Source organism: Pyxicephalus adspersus, chromosome 6 (genome assembly GCF_032062135.1).
Source record: "Pyxicephalus adspersus chromosome 6, UCB_Pads_2.0, whole genome shotgun sequence".
In the NCBI taxonomy this organism is placed as follows: domain Eukaryota; kingdom Metazoa; phylum Chordata; class Amphibia; order Anura; family Pyxicephalidae; genus Pyxicephalus; species Pyxicephalus adspersus.
In genome coordinates, this window is record NC_092863.1 from 3715139 (window position 1) to 3737797 (window position 22659).

Consider the following 22659-nt stretch of genomic DNA (forward strand, 5'->3'; position numbering starts at 1 on the left):
CTGACCTTCACAGGTATCTATATGGCTATGGTATGTGAACACCTGACCTTCACAGGTATCTATATGGCTATGGTATGTGAACATCATCCATTCAGATTATTAAATGCACAGGTGCTATTTTTTTACCTATCAAAGAATTTGTATTTCAGTCCCCCCTAACTATTACATGTCTGAAATTCCTGATATATTTACAGACTTAGAAATGGCTGATAATGGAAATGCCTCATCCAGCTTTATATTTTTGCATAGGAATTTCATTGCCACACATTTGTATTATTGCCCTGAGTTAGTGTCTTCAGACATCTAGAGTTGTACAGTGCCCTCTACAGGTCAGTTTGGTACTACATGAACAGTGTCCCTGGGTTGCAGTAACAGCCAATCAGTTCCTTTCATACAAAAATAAAAGCTGCAAGCAGTACATGAGATCCATTGTGAAGGAATGTTATAGTGCAGTGAATGCGTAATATGTTGGCGCTATATAAATCCCGGTTAATAATAATAATAATTAGGATGTAATGTGTATAATGCGGGAGAATGACTTTGTTATATAGGAAGTGGGGAGATTTTCGCTCATTTCCTGTTGTAGTAGCTGTCCCACATTGTTTATTTTCTCTAAACCCAGACTAAACTACAAACATCTAAGTAAATAAACACAAATGTCCGATGAAATAAATTTAGGAAGGTTGTCTGAGGTCTGACCAATAATGAGGGCTTTGTCCCCGGAATTTGGAGACGACCGTCAGCTTTGTGCAGGATTAGCAGGCTGCGGCTCTCCTTGTTGAACACATTTTATTTTAATAACGTGTATGGACTCCAGCAGAAGAAGACGTTGTCCTGTGCCGTGTCAATATTCCCAGATGTCTGTGTGCGTTGTATCGATTGCCCCGGGGACGGCAGACAGCGCTCTCATTTGTCATTTGGAATATTATTGGGTGTTATGGCTTTCAGGCTCCTCTAACAGCACAGAGGTTGGAATTTAAAGCAAGCTGCTTGTCTGAGCCTTGATAAATGACTTGATGGGCCTTTGTTTCCACTGGGCTGAGCAATTGGCTGCTATTTGCTTTACTTTTTATCCAAGAATAACAGTACAATGATCCGGGGAAGTGAGCGCTATCATTTTGTCATGTGCTGTTCCCAGCGAGCTGGGTGGTCTCCTATGATGTGCCCCTTCGCTGGGATTTAAATAATGCCGGATTGTCGCTGAACCTTCCTGGGAATGGTTCATGTGCCGGGGGAAGCGTCTGTGTGTGGAACTACAAGTCTAAGCATTGCGTGCACAGACCCCCAGGCAGGGGAAGAGTTAAAGGTTACACACATGGCTTATTACCAATATTTCTGTATGCATAGTTTGTGTTCTTATTTTATATCTCTGTGATGTTCTGCTAGGTCATTGCAATCTTCCTATTTGTGTTCCTTTCTATGATTATTTGCTCACCTGTGATTCTGGGTGCAACATGTGTTATTGAAGAATCAGGAGCCATTCCTATAACCAGACCTCACTGGAGAGTATTATGAAGAGTCCAGGTCACTGCAACCCTCCAATCCCCACCAATCTTCATTTTGTGTTATTGGGCCCCACATCCCAGAGGACCCCTGTGCAGTTGTACAGACAGTGTGATCACTACATAGGGAGTTTTGTGGGCTTGTACCCATCTAAAGATAGAATAAAACTGATATATGTAATGTGCACTCTTTGGAAGGGGTTAGGAGAAGTAATGCCGGAGATTTAGGGGCCCCATCACATAAGTGACTGATAGCCAACATAACATATGTGTATTACATCATTACATTGCGATGTTCTGGGCACGACTTATGAGAAATACTGCACCAAAAGTCAACGTGTTCTTTGCAGCAACCAATCAATCTGACTTCTGACAGTTGTCAGAGGTGTCATCGGCCCCGCCTGGTGCGGATTTGTTCCATCTGAAAACATCTGTAAATGATAGTGAATTGTTTATACATTGCCTGGTCAGAAAAGTCACACACTGCCTTAAGCTTTGATTCCGGCACACATTCACCTTGGTATCATTTCGATAAACTTATGCAATGTCACAACATTTATTTCTGTCCAAATTGCAGAATCTGTCCAGGATTTTCCCAAAGATCCCGTATTGATGATGGGAGGGTTGGAGCTTATCCCAAAGATTCCCCATGGGGTTCAGGTCTGGACAATATTTGGGTGACAATGATGTCTCATATTCCCTGAACCACTCTTTCACAATCTGCCCCCGATAAATCCTGACAATGGTACCCTGGAATATGAAGAAAATATCCACTGATGGGAAAACCAAACCGGTCATTCTTTATATTCAGAGAGGCAGCTGACCTATATTTTGGGCACATAACAATGCTGAACCCAGACCTGAGCAACTGAAGCAACCCCAGATCATAAGACTGCCCCCACAGACACCCCAAATCATAGCACTGCCCCCACAGACACCCCAAATCATAGCACTGCCCCCACAGGCACCCCAAATTATAACACTGCCCCACAGGCACCCCAAAATATAATACTGCACCCACAGACACCCCAAATTATAAACTGCCCCCACAGGCATCTGAATCATGAAACTGCCTCTACAGGCACCGCAAATCATAGCACTGCCCCCACAGGCACCCCAAATCATAGCACTGCCCCCACAGGCACCCCAAATCATAGCACTGCCCCCACAGGCACCCCAGATCATAACACTGCCCCCACAGGCACCCCAGATCATAACACTGCCCCCACAGGCACCCCAGATCATAACACTGCCCCCACAGGCACCCCAGATCATACCATTGCCCCTACTAATGGTAGGGACTTTCCAGGCCATGTATATAAAACAATAAGCCCTCCTATACATTATTTATTGCCTGGCATCATTCTCCCTCCTTCTTCTGAAGCAGAAAAGCTTCAGTGTCTTTTTAAGGTTTTCTCAAGAACTCAAGTTGAAGCCCCCAGCCAGACCCCGAAATATAGTTTGAAGCAGAGCGACCCTTTATATTGTCACAGTCCAGGGAGCAGTTTCCAGGATGAAGCCCCTGGCAGGCGGAAGTGCCGCCAATAGCAGTTTGTAATTTGCTCCGCTCCTATGCCTGACCCAAATGTCAGGAACACATCCAGATTCAGCGTCTCCCAGGTGGATAAGATCCTGTTTAGCGAGTGCCGGGTACATAATGGCTCTGTGCCTGCTGTAAGTATTAGTATGTTGAACAGCGCCACTTCATCTCGCCTCGCATGCCGCCTGTCAGAACGAATAGCAGTGTCACTTCTCCGGAAAGTGCACCGCCGGCCGCCTGCCACAATATGGATCCCAGACAGCAATCAGCCCAACGAGGGGATAATATGCACCTTTCTGGCCGGATGTACACAATCCGCCCTCCAAACCAGAGAAAAGAGCCCGAAGCAAAGTGCAGGAGTCTGGTTGCCACAATGGGGAATGGGGACAAGCGGTCACAGTTTAGGGAGGAGGTTTTCTGCTCCCCCATGTCTGTGCCCCGGGGTACATAAAGACATGGGGTCACCAGCTTAGTGTGAAGTAACTCGAGTGTCCTGCTCTGAGCCCTGACCCCAACCCTGCTGAACACCATTGGGATGAATTAGAAGATCCCATTATTATTGAGGCCTGGTGCCTAATATTATAAAGAGATGTGAATGTGGCATGCTGGTATTTGTAGTTCCATGCACCATAGGCCTTTTCTGATTGGGGATGATGTCCCTTTAACAGAGCACTCAGCCCTGCTGAAACGTGTGATTGTCGGTTTGCATACGTAGCTCTCCGTCTGCTTTCTGATGGTTTGACGTGCCTGGCACACAGATCCGTGTAACGGCATATCTTACCCGGTACATATGTACCAACACACTGGCTGCCATTGCCAAAACAGTCTGCCAACTGCAGCCAGGTAGCCGGTTTGGCGCACAGCTAGACGCTCAATCTGTCAGTTAAATGACTGTTCAAAGTGCGGTGAATCTCTCATTCATTAAATCATATTTCTGACTTGACAGAGAGAATGTCTTCAGGCAGGAATGAATGTCACCTGGATTCTGCTCTCGATTAGGAATTCCAATATAAACCACAAATAATGGAATGAGAAACCCTATAAAACAAGTTGTGGGAAAGTAGAGTTCAAAATATCCATCACAAATGGGCTGGAAAATATTCCCCTCCAGTGTTTAACCCAGAATATTTTTTAAGCTGGGTGGTAAGAAATTGTAGGCGGGTGGCGGGGTGGGTATTGTGACCCAACTCTTCAGTAACCAGCCAAAAACAGCCAGGTGGTCACCGAAAAGTGCCGGGTGGTGCGCCCAGCTAAAAGGGGCCGGGGAGAACACTGCCCTCTGTACAGATCACAAGATATCATACAAAAGTATGAACCCCCTGCAAACAATGGAGTTCAGGTGCCTCCTATGAAAGGTCCGCTAATGCTACAACATATAAAGACAGATTTACACAATTGTCTTCTGTCCTTTACTCTTCCACCACAACATTCACTTGTGTACAAACCCCGCACTATAAAGAGCAGATTGATGGGTTTGGTGTGGAGGAACTCCAATGAGCTGCACGGAGCTCTCACCTTAACCTTACTGAAATTAATGAAAATACCGATAACAAGCCAGGCCTTCTGGTCAAACATCAGCACCTACCCCTAACATTGCAATATAACCCCTAAAGAAGCCCTACAATTGGCCACTTCACCCCCATGGGAAAGGGAACTGTTGGCACTGCCAGAATGGAAGTGTCCTTGTAATTTTCTGTGCACTTAAAAGAAACAAAAGCAGACATGTTTGGGGTCCAACTTGTGTGACAACCATGGCTGCCTCTATAGATACAAATAAATGGAGACACCTTGGCACAGGAAGTGTTGGGGGGAGAAGAACATGAATGCAGCCAGCACTGGGAAACTAATTTTTTTTTTGTTTTTAGCTTTATGTTAATTTCAGTCATATCCCTCCTTGTAATATTCCCCTGACCCCCTGTAATGAGCCTCTGACCCCCTTCATCCTAACATTGTACCTGCAGAACTATAGAAACCATGGGATACAGAGAAGGAAATGTTCATACATGGGTACAGGTCACCATTTAGAAGAACTGTAGCACCTTGTGACCTGGCATGGTGACCCCTTTATTCTGGGCCCTGGGGAGGAGATCCAGGTGTGCTGTTCTGGTCATTCATGAAAGGGTTAAACACGCCTGGCTCAGCTCCGTCCTCCGAGCTCCAGATCCAGGAAAGGTGAAACGTTTCCACATCTCACTTTTTTAATTAAGGCTGTGTATTGTAAGTTGTCAATGCACATTATTGGGAAAATGGATGTCAATGCCATGCGGCTGCCTGCACCTCCTCTATCTCTGTCAATGATTCAAAGACATGATTTATGGGCACTTGCAGACTTTTGGGATCATCCATCACGCAGTCGTTTCACAATGGGGCTCCAGGTTGTAAATCATACGGAAGGGTTGTCAGTCACTGCCGTTAACCCCTTCCCGAGCCGTGATTTACAGCCACCGACTCCTCTATAGAAAATCCATAGCGCTGTTACAGGTTTAGCCTGCAAGAGATACGGTAATCGGAAACACGGAACCGGGGAAGCGGTGGCATTGTTTACAGGTGTGGGAGGGCGAGGAGTCTCTGCATAGCTCACAATATTGATTTCTGGTTATTAAAGGAGAATTCTGCATTTACTGCCCACTGCCAAACCCTGCACACTCCTCTCCTGTACATACTGCCCACTGCCAAACCCTGCACACTCCTCTCCTGCACATACTGTCATAACCTCCGCACTCCTCTCCTGCACATACTGTCACTGTCATACCCTCCGCACTCCTCTCCTGCACATACTGTCACTGTCATATCCTGCACACTCCTCTCCTGCACATACTGTCATACCCTCCGCACTCCCTCTCCTGCACATACTGTCACTGTCATATCCTGCACACTCCTCTCCTGCACATACTGTCATACCCTCCGCACTCCTCTCCTGCACATACTGTCATACCCTCTGCACTCCTCTCCTGCACATACTGTCACTGTCATACCCTCTGCACTCCTCTCCTGCATATTTTGCCCACTGTCATATCCTGAACACTCCTCTCCTGCACATACTGTCATACCCTCCGCACTCCTCTCTTGCACATACTGTCACTGTCATACCCTCCGCACTCCTCTCTTGCACATACTGTCACTGTCATACCCTCCACACTCATGGGGGGTATGAGAACACCAGAAAAGTAACACAATATTGTCTCATAATAAGCCTGTAGTCATCTTATTGGTTAGAATGTGGATAGATGAGGTTGTCATAGATTAGGTATTATCCACCAATGGCAGTGTGTGTTGGAATTGGTGGCCTGGTTTTTGGCGCTCTTCTACCATAGTCTATAATCACTGACTAGATGGCACCATGGTCTCCGCTCCAGTAACATGGCGGCTTTCTATTACATAAGTATGGCATTTGGTATAGCTTTATGTTGTTATTTGCTTTTATAGGAAATAATCCTCACTTATACATGTACGAGGTAACATTTTCCCTGCTCGTACAGTGAACCCGGCGGTATACAACCTGCATGGTGGTAATGTGTATTAATCATGGCATGGTATTCATTCTCCTTATTGTGAAAACTGTGCTGTGTTTTGTATGTTATGAAAGTGGGGTGATTGATCGTCCTGTGCGCAGCGCTCGCTATTCCCGCATCGCCGTACACCGCCGGTCTAGGCTATAATCTGCTCTTTTCAAGTCGGCGCTCTAAAAGCTTCGGCTCAGCAAATGAATAGATTAAAAGCTCTTTATGTTTAGATGGCGAACTTTTTCAGCACTTAGGAAAATAGTTTGTGATTAGAACCGCAGAGACGGCGGGTACTTCACAACTTCTAAAATACGGAACATCAAGGCCTAATTCTGGCCTAATACAACTTCAGAATCTTATCTGTATCGGGTGTAATTAAACTTCCCTCCCGTTCTGCACTGCACATCATACAACCTGTAAACTAATTTTACACAGACATGAAAGGAAACGTTTGTGCCCTCGTCTGTGGTTCCCCAATATTCTGTTTGGTTCCATTCTGCGAGTTGGTTTGGCCTTTCCATGTGATGAACCGGCCGCCCCCTAACCAACGATTGCTGAACATTCAGGGCGCTCCTGTGCGGTGTGTACCCGGCTGCTGCAAGGTTTAGTAAAGCCTGCATATTCCTGACTTATTTATGATGGAAATTTAGATAGCAGACCCGGCGCTGTCAGTGCTAGCTGGATAAATAGATCTGACAGACATTAATAACAGCGGCAGGAGCAGTGCAGTTATGGGACATAAAACTACATTTGTGAATTGTATTTACTGTAATGTGTTTGGCTGAAAGAGGTTTTCATTGCAGCCTCTGTGCCGCTCCAGCAACAAAGGATACACCGAGCCAGACACAAAGCAGATTGAAATGTACAACTGCAATCTGATTGGTTGTAGAACTGAACGCTAGCCATAGATGGACAGATTTCATATATATCTGCAATGCTTGTCCTATAAATAGGCTGCAAGGTCAGTCTATAGGTTGGAGGTTATGTGGATTCAAAGTAATGGGAAGTCCGGACCCCATCAAAAGTTTGTGTTGTGTTGTTTATACCAGATGAACTGCACACTAAAATACTATGTCATACACATATATCAGATAAATCTAAAATATTGCAAATAGACTGTAGTCTGCTTCTAGCCAACAGGTGGAGCTCTTGGTTTCTTTTCATTTACTTTTCATGTTCTCTTTTCTGACTTTGCTGGAATTGTACACTGAGCTCAATAGCTCCTATTTATATTTACAACTTACAAGGGATCCAATCAGTAAGCAGTGATTCCTCCCTTTTATAGCAGTAACCCCGCCTCCTGCAGAGCAGTGATCCATCCCTGTTATAGCAGTACCTCTCCTCCTCCATAGCAATGATTCCCCCATTTCATAGCAGTAACCCCTCCCCATCCTTACCATTGACCCCTCCCCTTTATAGCAGTAACCCCATCTCCTCCTCTAGAACCCACCCCCCCCTTTTATAGCAGTAACCCCCTGCAGAACAGTGATCCCTCCCCATTATAGGGGTAACTCTCCTCCTCTAAAGCAGTGACCCCTCCCCCTCATAGCAGTAACCCCTCCTTATCCATAACAGTGACCCCCCCCCCTTATAGCAGTAATTCTTTCTCCAGAACTCCTGCCCCTCCTCCTCTTTATAGCAGTAACCCCTCCCCCTTCTACCTGCTTTAATAGACTTTGGCACTGGGTACAGTTCCTACGGTTCCCCTAGCTGGCAGTAAGTGAAGCTGCTGTGGGTGCCTGCATGCTCTGGCATCTGTACATTGATTATATTGAGGATCGGTCCCCCTCCGGTGCAGCCATGAGATGCCATATACTTCAATACAGATCACACCACCAACGGCCCTCTCTCGTCTCATTCTCCTTCCCTGGGTCTATGATCTACGCGCACTATAATGAGATGGATATTATACTCTGTAAGTCCCGCAGATGAACTACAGCTCTAACGGGGCAAATATTAGAATTTTAAATGTAAAGGATAATCATTGAAATTCCACTTTGGCCTCCCCATGCTGCAGTCTGCGTAGATGTGTTAAGCAGCTGACCGGCCTTCTGCGTCCATCGCTCTGTAAATTAGGTCATATTGGTTTTTAAAGAAATTATATTCCTCATATCAAAGGTGACGTGATGGGCTGACCTGACTGTCGCTCCTCGTTTACTGGCTGGCGGTATTTAACTCCTTCATCACGCAAAGTAACTGTGAATTGAAATGCTTTTCCTTTTGCATTCTGATTCTAGAGTTTATCATTTTATTGTATACGGCAAGAAATCTTCATAGAGTGGACCTAGCGGTCTACACACCAACATGGTGGTCACAGAGGGTACAACATAGACAACTGTTGGCCAGCTATAGGAGAACACAGGGAAAGTGCAGTAGTTATTTGGGTGGAGAACGTCAGTCCCCGAGGCTCTCCAACATGGTGGAAGGCATGGTGTAACAACTGATGCATGATCACTGGATTCAGATTTAAACCAATGTAGTTATAGAAGATACATTTATAATATTCACCATTGGGGCCTCTTGTCTCCAGGACTGGAGCTGCTTCCTGGTGTGAGCAATGACTAATTTCCTAAAGAATCTACATCTAGTGTATTATCCTTGCTATAGGAATGATCCCTCAGTGTTCCCGATCATTACCCTCCATCTCCATATCGTTACATGACATCCCACCCCTTGCATTCATTCTCAATGGGAGAGGGCTGTTATTCTCCTCCCCAGGAGACGTGGCCACACACGCGGTGTAATAGCGCACTGATGGTCCGTAATTCAGCAAGAGATGCACAATGGCGCCAAACACGCAAGTGCCATTTTTTACCTGATGCCAGAAACTAACAATTCATTGCAGGGAGGAAGAAAGGCTTTTCCTACATGATTGCAGAACAAAAGAGTGATGAGCACGCTGCACTCATTAATCACTGGCGTCATTTGTCAGGAGTCCCAGCGATGGCAGCGCACACTGTACCTGCGTGGGACCGAGAAGCAGCACTCCCATAACACATAAACTAAATTAATCTCTGCTTTCCCTCCAGGAGCTTCACTGCTGATACAATATTGTTTGCAATGATCATAGACAAGGACAGGAAGCCGGTTTCTGGCGCACCATCAATCTAACAGAGCGACAGCGCTATAAAGTCACACGACCACCCTGATGGAGGAGGCCGTGGGGCAGCCATGTTGTCCAGTGACATCACTGAGACTATAGCAAGTGTTTACAGGCCTCCAATTCTTCACCTGACTCTTCCTGCATTTCACAGATAACTTATCCGTATGTGGAAGCCCAGAACACGTGATTTCAGGTTTACATCACCTGGAAAGCTGGGTGTGACCTTATGGGTGGGTGTAAATTTTTCTGCTAGCTGTGACTTTTAGTGTTTGATTGGTTGATCACAATTGTTGTAATACCCTTCATGGTAAGTAGGTGACAACCTACAGGGCTGGTGAGCAATACAGAAACCCTTAGAAGGGGCAGCTCTGGACAGAACGCAGCTGGCCGCACATCCCAGCTTTGTTCTGTTTTTATCATGGCCCCAAGTCGGCCATCACTCTCTCCCGACGGAGCATTAATCACATCAGTCTTCCTGGAGGACAGCCGCTGAATCGGAGCGTTTTTATAGGTCAATTAAAACATATTACCTTTCATGGCAGGGATTTAGAGCTAATAAAATTGTGAAACGGCTCTGCCCTGCCATACGTTCATCTGAACTTGATGGATCTGTCATTAAATTACATAAACTTGTCAGCTCTTCTGACACGTTGCAGTCATCAGAAGTGTATTCATTTTTACTGATCGCCCCGACGCCGTACAATGAAAGAGCCAAATCAGAGGGATACATAATGGTAAGGCGGTCCCATCTGCAGACTAAACCATGGTACACCTACCATTTCTGTGTGATAAATTGCTCTGGTCATACCTGCCAATAGGTAACACAAGACACATTTGTTATTCCTGGATTATAATTGTTTGCATCTTTCTCCATGTATTGGGACTTTAGTGGTTGATATTGTCCAAAACATATTCTCATCAATGCCAGATCAAGGCATCTTGTGCAAGTTTTTGGGTGGCCATGTTAGCACCAACAAGCATGAGAAGCAGTTATCAGTGAGGTGTCGGGTCTGTTAGATTTGGGGTTGGAATGCACCAAAGTTAAGTGTAAGCTCACTATATAGGGCCCACAAAACCAAACATAGCCCGTCGTGTTCATTGACATGCAGGCTAATTATTTCCAATCCCGACTCTCATCTTCCCAACCCAATACCCATCCATGTGACAGCTCCCGATGTATGAACCCCTCACAATGACATGGAAAGTATTAGCTCCATGTAGGACTAACCTCCACCTCTTTCATCCGATTTTCACTTTTGTTTGATTTTAAGAATTGAAAGGTATTTTTTTTCTCTGGTTGGTTGCTGATTTTAAACGTACAAAACCCTAGTGTGCGTTTCCATTAGCTGCCCTGCAGCAGTGCAATCTACAATTTCCCCAAGGCTGTTGTGAAATATTGATGAAATTCCAGCTTTTGTGGCTTTCTGTGATAACACTAAACATTTGTCTGATGTGAGCCGACCTCCACTGGATCTTTCAGACAAATATACGGCGCGGCTTCAAAGGCTGCAAAGTGCATTGTTCCCCGTCAATACCCTGAAATGTGTGAAAGCGTCCCTGCCTGGGAATGAAGAGCAAGAAAACATGTCTGTGAAATAAATCCTGAAATGTTTCTTTTTTATGTTTACCTTTCGTGTAACAAAATTGACCTCTGATAGCCTAATGAATGACATAAATTCTTTGTGCATCTGCCATGTGCATTGTGCTGCGCTGCAATATAGATGCCTTGCAGACCACTGAATCTGGGGTACAAAATGAAGAGCAGCAAACAAAGTGCTTTACAGGGCAACACAAAGATGCAAAGTATAAAATCAGGTCATGGCAGAAATTACTGCAACACTGATCTCTTCCCGGTTCTCCCTTCATCTTACTACTTTCTCCTAAAGTGATGTCAAAATCAGAGGGAGAAGCGTCTGAATGCAGGAGAAGGACACCATCATAAGTGTCAGATTCCCAGCAGACTTTGGGAGGGAGTAATATTTTTTACTGATGGGAGCTGTGTACACAAAGCTTCCTTTTCTATGGTCTTAACCAGTAACACTCATTGAACTACAAGCCTTCTTGTTAGAGGAGATCCATGCCAGGAGACATTGTGAGACGGTCACATTGTGCATGCATGTCCGACTCGTCTCTAACACACAATGGATCCAAGGTCTTAGAATGGCCGTATCATATTGCTGGCCTGCTGCCCCGCCATCACAATGTACGGCTCTCAGTACCTACCACAAGATATGTAATTCCTTACAAATCGCTGATCTTCATTTTCTCCTTTTTCCATGCCCACCCTCCATTATATTGCACTGTCCTATGATTATGACTCAATCACTTCTAACAACAAGCACATAAACAAATTTCTACCGAGTGCGATAATTGTATAAAGCGAGTCCTCTTCCCTGCCTGCCTGAAATATTTAACATCTTCAGCTCTTTGAAATATGCTCTTTTTACATAAAAATGGTATAGATTTTATTGTATAATTTGTCCCTTACCATTACAATAAAATAATGTTTCTGGTGCATGCTTTTTATTAGATTTAGGCATTTTCTTGTTATGTAACACCAAACAAAAGAGAATGTGTGTTAACCTTGTATGTTGTTCCATCTTCAGGTTACTTCCAAGACGAAGAGGACTTGAAAGGAGACAGCATAAAAGATGAAGAGGAGGAAGATGATGATAGCACCTCCACTGCCCATCTCCAGGACAGCACGTACTCCCCCACCGATGATGAACAAGAGGTAGCTGGGGCCCCAAAAAGAAGCATGAGCTTCCATGACTCCCCAGCAAGTCACACGTGCAACCAAGATGGAGAAAACGAATCGTTACTAAGTGATGCCAGCGACCAGGTGGCGGACATGAAAAGCTTATCATCTCCTAAAGATGCTCAGGACCAAAAAACAAACCAACAACCCAGGCCGCAGGCAGAGTCGCAGGACTGCATCAATAAAATGAAGATGTCCTATGCCAACATATTGTCTGACTCCTATTGGACAAACCTAGGACTGAGTCTTAAGGTGCCTCAGGCCGAGAGAAAAACGTGCGAGGGCCGCAATGGAAACAATAAAGGAGACTTTGACTGGCATCAGGATGCCCTTTCAAAAAGTTTACAGCAAAACCTACCTGCAAAATCCATTTCCAAACCAAACCTGTTCAGCTCTGTCCAGCTGTACCGTCAGAACTCCAAAATGTACAACACAGTTTTCACAGGTGCCAGCAGGTTTCGTTGTAGGCAGTGCAGTGCTGCTTATGATACCCTAGTGGAACTGACCGTGCACATGAATGAAACGGGCCATTATCAAGATGACAACCATAAGAAAGACAAGCACAGACCAGCCAGTTACTCAAAGCCTAGAAAAAGGGCATTTCAGGACATGGACAAAGAGGACGCACAGAAAGTTTTAAAATGCATGTTTTGTGGTGACTCATTTGACTCGCTCCAAGATCTAAGTGTCCACATGATAAAAACAAAACATTACCAAAAAGTGCCTTTAAAGGAACCCATTCCAAGCATTTCATCTAAAATGGTCTCCTCTACAAAAAAACGTGTTTTCGAGGTGACCCGACCCTGCTCCCCGGACTCCACCACAGGTTCCTTTGTGGAACACTGTAGCACGCAGAAGAACTCCAATACCCAGCTGTCCTCCAACAACCGCTATGGGTATCAGAATGGAGCCAGCTATACCTGGCAGTTTGAAGCCTGCAAGTCTCAAATTCTAAAGTGCATGGAATGTGGTAGTTCTCACGACACTTTGCAGCAGCTCACCACCCACATGATGGTCACTGGACATTTCTTGAAAGTTACTAATTCAGCCTCAAAAAAGGGCAAGCAGCTGGTCTTGGACCCACTAGCTGTAGAAAAGATGCAGTCCCTCTCGGATTCCCCGTCGAGTGACAGCCAGTCAAAGCCATCTGCAAGCTCCCCTTCTGGGGGATCAACATCCGAAATGATGACCAGCAAAGAATGTAAAGCTGACAACGCAGAAGATGGTAACAAAGATGAAAAAGCAGACACTAGCGATGAACATAAAGATGCTCTAGAGAAGCCTTTGGATCCAACGTTGAAATACCAATATTTACGAGAAGAAGATTTGGAAGATGCTTCTAAAGAAGGAGGTGACATTCTGAAATCTTTAGAAAACACAGTAACCTCAGCAATTAATAAGGCCCAAAATGGAACTCCGAGCTGGAGTGCATATCCCAGCATCCATGCTGCATACCAAATCTCAGATGTAGTAAAACCATCCATGTCCCTTAATTCTCAAGTAATGCAGATGAGGCCCTCCTTCTCAAATAAGTTTAGGCCCATTGCTCCTAAATGCAAGTCTGTGCCTCTCCCTTCAAATTCCCCTCTTGAACCCCAATCTACACAATTTAAAGAGGAATCTGAGGATGCAGAATCAGAAAAAGAAGCAACAAAAGAAATTAAGATGGATGTAATTCCAACAGACAAGAATGAAGAGTCGCCCAAAACGGAAGACTTGCTGGAGACGAGAAAAGAACCAAACAACTTACTATCAAAACCAGAAGAAAAAACTAAACCGAATTGTGAGAAGGAGAAATCAAAGTTCCTGGAGCCTTTAGAGTCTTCACCGGGAAATGAAGATTGTTCAGCACTAAGGAGTTCAGCAAATTGTTCCCCCGATATTCCATGTGTGAATCCCCTCAGTGCTTTGCAGTCTGTTCTAAACAATCACCTAGGAAAAGCCTCAGAATCACTGAGGTCTCCTGGATGTTCAAATTCCACTAACTTGGTCGCCATGTTTCAGAAATCCACTGGGACCCGGGTGGAGAAACCAGCTGTATGTCTTACTCCACCACGATCTACTTCTAAATATTTATTTGAAGCCAACGACCAGCCCATTGACCTCACCAAATCTAAGAATAAAAAGGTTGAGTCTGCTAAAGCCCAGTCTTGCACATCTCCGCCTCAAAAACATGCTCTGTCAGATATAGCTGATATGGTAAAAATTCTTCCAAAAGCTACAACCCCAAAGCATGTATCTTCTGGACGAATGGGCTCCATGAAGCTAGACATGGACTCTAGGCGCATTGATGAAGTCACCACGGAGGTCACTTCACTACATAAAAGAAAGGGAAGGCAATCTAACTGGAATCCTCAACATCTACTCATTTTACAAGCCCAGTTTGCCTCCAGTCTCTTCCAGACTTCGGAGGGGAAATATTTGTTATCGGACCTTGGACCCCAAGAACGGATGCAGATATCAAAGTTTACTGGACTGTCCATGACAACGATCAGCCACTGGTTGGCCAACGTCAAGTACCAGCTTCGGAAGACTGGCGGGACAAAATTTTTGAAAAACATGGACAAAGGACACCCCGTGTTTTACTGTAGTGACTGTGCATCTCAGTTTAGAACCCCCTCCAGCTACATAGGCCACTTAGAGACCCATCTTGGATTCCAGATGAAAGACATGAACAGATTGGCTGTAGAACAGCAAACCAAGGAAAAGGAAATCTCGCGAGTAGCTGTTCAGCCGTCCCCCCAACCTGTAGCTGGAGAAGACGATACGGACTCTAAGTTTAAATGTAAATTGTGTTGTCGGACATTTGCCAGCAAGCACGCAGTCAAGCTGCACTTAAGCAAAACACACAGCAAGTCCCCAGAGCATCATTCACAGTTTGTAGTCGAGGTTGACGAGGAGTAATTTGTATATGATGCATTGATTCTTAGTTTAATATTTTTTCTTTAAACTGTACAGAAACCAACAGAACGGGCTTGTGTGCTTTCATAGAAGTAGTAAACCTATTGAAGTGTCAGGTGTATGTTGGTGTATATATATCTGGTGATGTATATACTGGTCTACATTGCATTATGTTCTGGTGGGTTAGAGACCCCCGCCACATGCAGATTTGCCATTTTCTTTTTTGGTTTTTATATTATGCTGCTGCTAAAACCATATCCTATAGAAACTCCACTATTCCCAATTTAGCTATAACCAGACCTATGTCTGTAGGATGAATGAAGAGCTAAGAATACTTTCATACTACGATAGTCGGGCCGATTGGCCGCAGCCACAGGTGAGACAAATGGGTCCCCTCTATGGCACCGCAGATCTAATACAAACTACAAGGTTTATTAATGTGGAGAGAATGTTATAGGTGCCTATTCCATACTGTAGTGTGTTTTGGACCTGCTGTTACCCTGAGCGTTGATTTTTGTATCAGAACATCAACTTCTTCTCAACCAGCCTATGCACAAGCCCCATGGATAATTTTATTTAATATATAGCATGAAAGTCAGACCTTTGTCCTACCACTGTATTGGTAAGGTGCCATTTCTATACTCTTGGCCTTGGCTATCTTTGTGCAGACGGGTTCAGACCTTCTGGAAGGGCTCCATATGAACCAGTTATGACCAAAAGTACATGGAAACCCCTCTAAATGACTGGATTCAGGTGCACAAAGCCAGGTCCATGAAGAGAAATTTTGAGAAGTTTGGTGTAAAAGAACTTCCAAATCTTTGGGAAAACTAAGAAGGAACTTCATGGCCCAGGTTTTGATATTGGATGGGCAACCAGCTACGATGGTCAGGTGTGCACAACCCTTTGGCCTAATGGTGCATATGTGTAGTCCTCGTTGTTCTGAGCCCCTTACAGAATGAATTATCACACCAGGTCCCTTTCCAATAAGAACAATTATTTCATGTCCTACATTGGCTGTAATGAAAATTATATGGAATGTTGATGCAATTTCTGACCTACGGACAATATAGTGTACTCCCGTAATAGCTGGGGTTGGTGGTTGTGATCTATGTATGGCATTGTATTGTATTTAGACAGATGGACCATATATTAAGATACATTGGGCCTGATTCATTGGCTCTCTCCAAGACTGGAGGCGATAGTTTACCACAGGAGGTTTGCTGGATCACCCACGTTCTCCCACGATGCTCTTCTTCAGTCTTGGAAAGCTTTAATATATCAGGTCCATAGTGTTTAAAAGATTTTTGTAAATGTAAGAGAAGAGGTTTGAGTGACTGCCATGGGCAATACCTGCACATTCCATCCCACATTTAGGGAAAAATGTTTGGATTTAGATAGAAAGTGGTAACTCCGCTCACCCCTATGGTAGACATTTATACAATGACTTATGAACCCGGCTTCCTTTCAAACATTCAATCAGTTTAGGGAAATTTCAAAGAATTTCTTTCTTCCTAGATGGGGTTGAAATGGCTTCTTTAGTTATTTGCCTTCTTTCTAGTTTTTTTAGGGCAAAAAATAACTCTCTTATGGGAAAATGGGGGCTTCCACTGCTGAACCTTTATTTGTGGTTTTTGGTCTGCCTGTGAATGGTTGGAATACTTTCTGGAGTCAAGCCAGAACAAACATGCTGGAAATGAGCGTCAAGAGATGTCTCCTAACACTCTCTTCGTTCAAAAGATCAGCATGGCCGTCCAGAAATGAACATTGGCAATGGCGGCCCTCATACTATTCTGATGACTTAGTCACTTTACTTTGTATATGAACCCAACATTTCATTGTCCGTATGTTTGGCATCATGTCATCATGTACAAAATTCTGTAGAAAATAATTTTGTAATCTATGAACCATCCACCTATAATAAACAATCATTTCTCATTATATCTTATCGAAATTCACGTAACACAAAAGGGGTTATAAAAAAAATTGAAATTGCCCTTTTTCACATGTGTTTTTGATTGAATCAATGCCTTCTTCTAAGGTAAAAATATAGCACAGTGTATGCCTTGTCTAATCCCCCCCCCCACAGTAACTAGCAGTCAGTATATTTTCTTTTATTTGGCCCCTGGGCTGTTTGTTGGCTCTTTATTGCCTCCTGCAGCCATTGACCAGATGGGGGCGCTCTTATGGCAAGCTGACAACACTGCTGCTAAATTTGATGCAATTGTTAAGCCTTGTCTGCAGCATCTCCAGGTAAGAAACTTTACAATGATATAATGGGATGATGCCAAACATACAGATCCACGGATTGAATATGAACATGCTTTGCCTTCTCATTGTGGGTCCCACTACTGAATGAGTTTAAATGTGTTGATAATGTCACTACCAGAGCTGATGCTGCATCGGTCACCCCCTGCTTGCAGCCACAAGGGGGCACACTGATTTCAGAGATCCTCTGGTGGAGATTTATCACAAACCCCTGTGTGAAAAGCCTCAGAAGCTGCTGTTCCGCAGGGTCCTGGTCTCATAGTTCCATAGCAGGGGCTTCTCTGTAATTTGAGTAAATGGATTAACGATGGGACTCGTATGCAACTGAATGGCTTGGAAGAGTTGCAGCTTCCTGCAGAAACTTCACGCATAGGTGTTTTCTTTGTGGCAATCTCCTTCATATTTATCTAATAAACACACTGCAGGGGTTATAGTACCGTCAGCTGCATGTGACAACAATTTTATCATTATTCGATAGACAAATTACTAGAATGGTATTTTTTTTTACCAACATACAGCAAAATAAACCAAAAATCTCTGATCTGGCCAATCGATACTCCCGTTATTACTTCCATTTACTTTCATGTTCCATGTCACATTGCACCAGGCTTTAGAAGTTTCATTTTCTTTATCACCATGTCCTGATGAGCCCCTTGTGGGCGGCGTCCATGGGGCGTGGCAAGGTCTATTGACACGCCCTCCCTGTATATAGTGCAATATTCTGGTTTTTGCAGTGGGGGAGAAGCACAAATAACAGAGAAAATCTTTCTCGGTGACGTTAACACGCCCAGGGCGAGGACGGCTTTTTTTCTATGGGATGTTAACTTGCTGAAGATTTATCACTGATCTGCAAATGTAACTTAAAGAAAAATGTTCTATCTTATGTTGTGAGGGCAGATTCTGGGTCTGTTCACTTTGTAATATAGAAATGCTGTAACAATTCATATTTAAGCAGGTTATAATGATTACAGAAATGAATATTACTGTTCAACTAATTAAACTGTTATTTTTTAATGACCAGAGAGTGCATGGCTCGTTCATTAGATCTGGGGGAGATGAGAGGGCTGCATGGGGAGGGGATGACCAATGTTCACATGGTATGTCGGTGCTTGGCTATGAGTGACAACCGAACCAATGGTGTCACCGCATCTCAGGCTTCACTGACTTAGAGGCCTCCACATCCAGGTTACTGGTAACCAACCAAATTACTGCGCCCCCAGGGCTGGTACTGAGAGGTGGGGGGCCATGACACCTGCACAGTTCTTTCAAACTGCTCACATCGTATGTACAGGGTAGCAGACCAATATGATTGGCTGACAAGGGTTCCCAAGAACAAATAGATTTCCCACCAGTTAAGGACTACTTTTCATGTCAGAGTCTGCAGGTAAAGTTTGGAAACTACAGATTGCAGGCAAGTTATAGGAGACAGAGACTGCAGACATGGTACAGGAGATGGTCAGAGACTGCAGACATTGTACAGGAGAGGGTCAGAGACTGCAGACATGGTACAGGAGATGGTCAGAGACTGCAGACATTGTACAGGAGACGGTCAGAGACTGCAGGCATGGTACAGGAGAGGGGCAGACACTGCAGACATGGTACAGGAGAGGGGCAGACACTGCAGACTGCACCAGTGTCAGTCCCCATATGGGTTCCAGGAGGTATCATCATTAAAGTCAGAAAGGAAGCCAAGTATAACTCTCAGCAACATTTGATTTATGATGGGGTATGTCAATCACAAGAATGCAGCTTTTCTTTGACAAAAAGTTTACTATTAAGATCCTGCCAGTGCATCCGCTATTTTGCCACTTCCCATAACAGAGTAACAACAAACCACCTACAATTTAGCTTGAGGTAACTTATTTATTAGCAGCTCCAGCAATCATCTTTAATCACAAAAATAAAACCATTGTAAGTCCCCTTCATAGAGTCCTGTGGTTTGTCCGCTTTGCGGTTCTGCCTGTAAATATGAATAAGTATTGGATCTGCTGGCAGGATTGGTAGGGTTAGGTAAACTGGGCTTAATATATCAAAGCTCTCCAAGAACAGAGACGGTAACTTCTCCCATGATAGTCTATGAAGGCAAATGTTTTCAGTCCTGGACCAGATCTATTCCAGGTTTACAGGATGACCCAAAGAAAACGTAACCACAGCACACTTACCTCCCATTTCCAATTAACTTTCTGGTAAGGAGAGGTTGGTGGGAGCAGCCATAATAATTCTCATATCACAGTCACCAATGATCACCACTTTATGTATCTAAACCCAACAATACTTCCATATATTGCATGTTTTCGGTACTCTGATGTTGTCAATGTATTTCAGGTTAAGGTTCAGTTTGCAGTTCTTCATACACATCTTGGGGCTACAATGGGAAATATATGCCATCAGTGCTCTGCATATATATTTTTATCACAAACCAAGAACATTTATGTTGGCTACAAACCCTGCTTTCCTGTAATTTGAGCACACCAGTTCTCTCCTAATTAATTGTCTGCTTCATCACCCAAGAAGAACCAAGGACCAAGGAAAGGCTTCATCAACTCTACACAAAATAAATACCCGGATTATAACCGGCTCTACAAACGTGTAAGCAGTAACATTTTATTGCAGGGGCTTTTTCCTGTGGATCCAATGTTGGCCTTTTTGTCTTTAAGTCATACAATCATATTTACGTCTCGTCGTTGGGGTCAACATCAACTCTTCATTAGTTTCAAGGTTACAAGACAAACCACAAGTGGTTATCTTTGGTGACGATTATACACAAATAATCCCTACCAATGACCCTAACCATCCCGTTGATACGATGATCTGGTGACCTACCATGGGTATATAAAGACACTTTCACATTTTATTTAATGTTGCGGTTCTTTCATTGTCATGACATTTAAAGTGCTGCCTGGTAAAACATTAACCTAACTCTGAGGATGTGGTTTAGGGGGTTAGCGCCCAACTCAGTGGTTGTGAGAACTTTTTGATTTATGGGTTCAAATCCTATTTGAGCCATTTAAATTTCACATCAGTGATCACATTTTATGTACTAATACTTGTTCGATGAATGAAACACATCCCAGGGTTATTTAGCTTAGTGGTTTAACCACCACGTTTATAGTTCTACAACAAATTTGGAATTGTTGGTTCAAATCCTTACTCAACAGCTGAATAAAAAAAAAATTAAAATTCTAGATTTCCAAATGTCAATTTAATTTAAAAAAGCCAATATTTAATAAGGTTCAAGAACGAAAGGCTAGTTAGCTCAGTGGTTAATTACCCGTCCATGGTACTGACAAATTTTTATAATTTCATGTTCATATACCAGTTTAACCACAAAACTATCTAGAGTTCAGACCCCAAATTTAATTTAGGAAGTCTTTATATACCGTACCAAAACAAAAGGTGTATATCCCAGTGGTTTAATAGCCAATCAACAGTTTGGAAAATTTTTTGAAATGTAGGTTCAAATCTCACCTTCGCAAAGAAAATTTCTAGATTTCAGAACCTTCAGAAACTTCTTTAAAAAAAAGTCATTATACAGACCCAAAGGGCTTTATAGTACAGTGGTTTAACAACCAGTCTTGCAAAGTTTGCCATTGTAGGTTCGAATCCTCATTCAATCATTTGTTTTTTTAGGTCTGGGCACTTCAATTTACCTTAATAAATCAATATTTTCAGGGCACTGGCCCACAGGACCGAGTAGCCCAGTGGTTTAGCAATCAGCCTTTGGTGTGCTTGAGATTTTAAAGTTGCAGGTTCGAGCCTGGATTCTGTCATTTAAATTTCTCAGGAACAGTATTTGCTTCCCTTTACTACGATTGGATTGACAGGTGAAGGCCTGGTTGGCTTGAGAGGTTCTCTGAGTCACCTGGAAACAATAATAAAAATTTGAAATTTCTTGGCGGAAGTGATGATTGTGATGTACTAAATTACAAATGAAAGGATACCTCAATAAGGATTTACATGGCCCAGGGGTTAAAGCCCCATCCTTCCATTCAACACAGATTTTTGAGTTGCAAGTTCGAATCCCGAGTCATCTATTTGACTGTGTTTGAGATATTTACCCCTCAAGTAGGACAATGAACACCATAACTAACAGGGTGATGGAAACAGCTCAGTGGATAAGACCATGGACCAGTGTGACAAAGACTGGAGTTCAAATCCACAGAAGCACCTGTACAAATGCGTACCCGCAAATGGTGTAGCAGCCCTAAGCAAAAATTCGAAGGTCATGGGCAAACATCCCAATCAAGAATGAACTTGATGGAAGGATCACACTCCAGAGCAAGTGTGAGATCCTGTGAGGGCCATGGAGCACCAGAGCAATGGAGGCCAAGAAGCCAGTGGAAGACCTAGCATGAGTGATTCAGGAGACCAATAAGAATTACTGCAGCCCTACAGCTGGTGTTGACCACCAATTGGATGATTACCAACAAAAGGAAGGGTTATACCACTATATAGGGTTTACCACTTTAAAGTTCTAAACAAAAAAACAAAAACTTTTTTTTGCCTTTTTTCTCTACTCTTCCCCTTTTGCCCCTCCTTCTCACTCTCCCTCATTCAGGAGGCTTCCTTACTTACCAGTACTCCTCCAACCTCTTGCCCACACAAGTTCACACCTACCCTATCAAGGTATCTCCAGACCAAGTTTTGAAGCCTTGTTATCACTGAAGGGAAGGAGAGGTGATTCCAGCAGATTGACAACCCAATCTCAAGTTGCAGACCCAACCAACTCTCCCTCACTGGGAATCGAACCCAGGTTCTCAGCACACACATCCATGTGCTATACCGCTGCGCTACAGCGGCTGCCTGTCTTTGGATGTGTTCGTTCTCCTATTTCCGAGGTAGAGACAATTCACACAGTCAAGAAAAAAAAATAAAATGAAATTGCTAACTGAAAACAACTGCAACCTAGGAAAATATCTTTATAAAATGTTATTAGGATTCCGTAAAGCAAAGAGCATCAAACATAAAAAGAAAACTGCTGAAAATGTTGCCAACACGATACTCATCTAAACTAAAAAAAAATATCAATACAATAACATACAAAAAGTACTACAGCTCTGAAACTTTATTTTCTGGCAATCAGAGTG

At 43.6% G+C, this 22659-nt stretch overlaps 1 protein-coding gene and 1 long non-coding RNA gene across 3 annotated transcripts in view; one reads left to right on the forward strand and one right to left on the reverse strand.

The window, feature by feature from the left end:
- TSHZ2 (teashirt zinc finger homeobox 2) overlaps positions 1-18592 on the forward strand; it is a 285070-nt gene extending 266478 nt beyond the window's left edge. The window contains exon 12 of the mRNA XM_072414171.1: positions 12255-18592. Coding sequence (XP_072270272.1) covers positions 12255-15310 — 3056 coding nt within the window. The 3' untranslated portion in view covers positions 15311-18592. The remainder of the gene's footprint in view (positions 1-12254) is intronic.
- LOC140332915 (uncharacterized) overlaps positions 1-22659 on the reverse strand; it is a 146684-nt gene that overhangs the window by 57139 nt on the left and 66886 nt on the right. For both annotated transcript variants that reach the window (XR_011921251.1, XR_011921250.1), the window contains exon 4: positions 19735-19937. This is a non-coding gene — a long non-coding RNA (uncharacterized lncRNA). The remainder of the gene's footprint in view (positions 1-19734; positions 19938-22659) is intronic.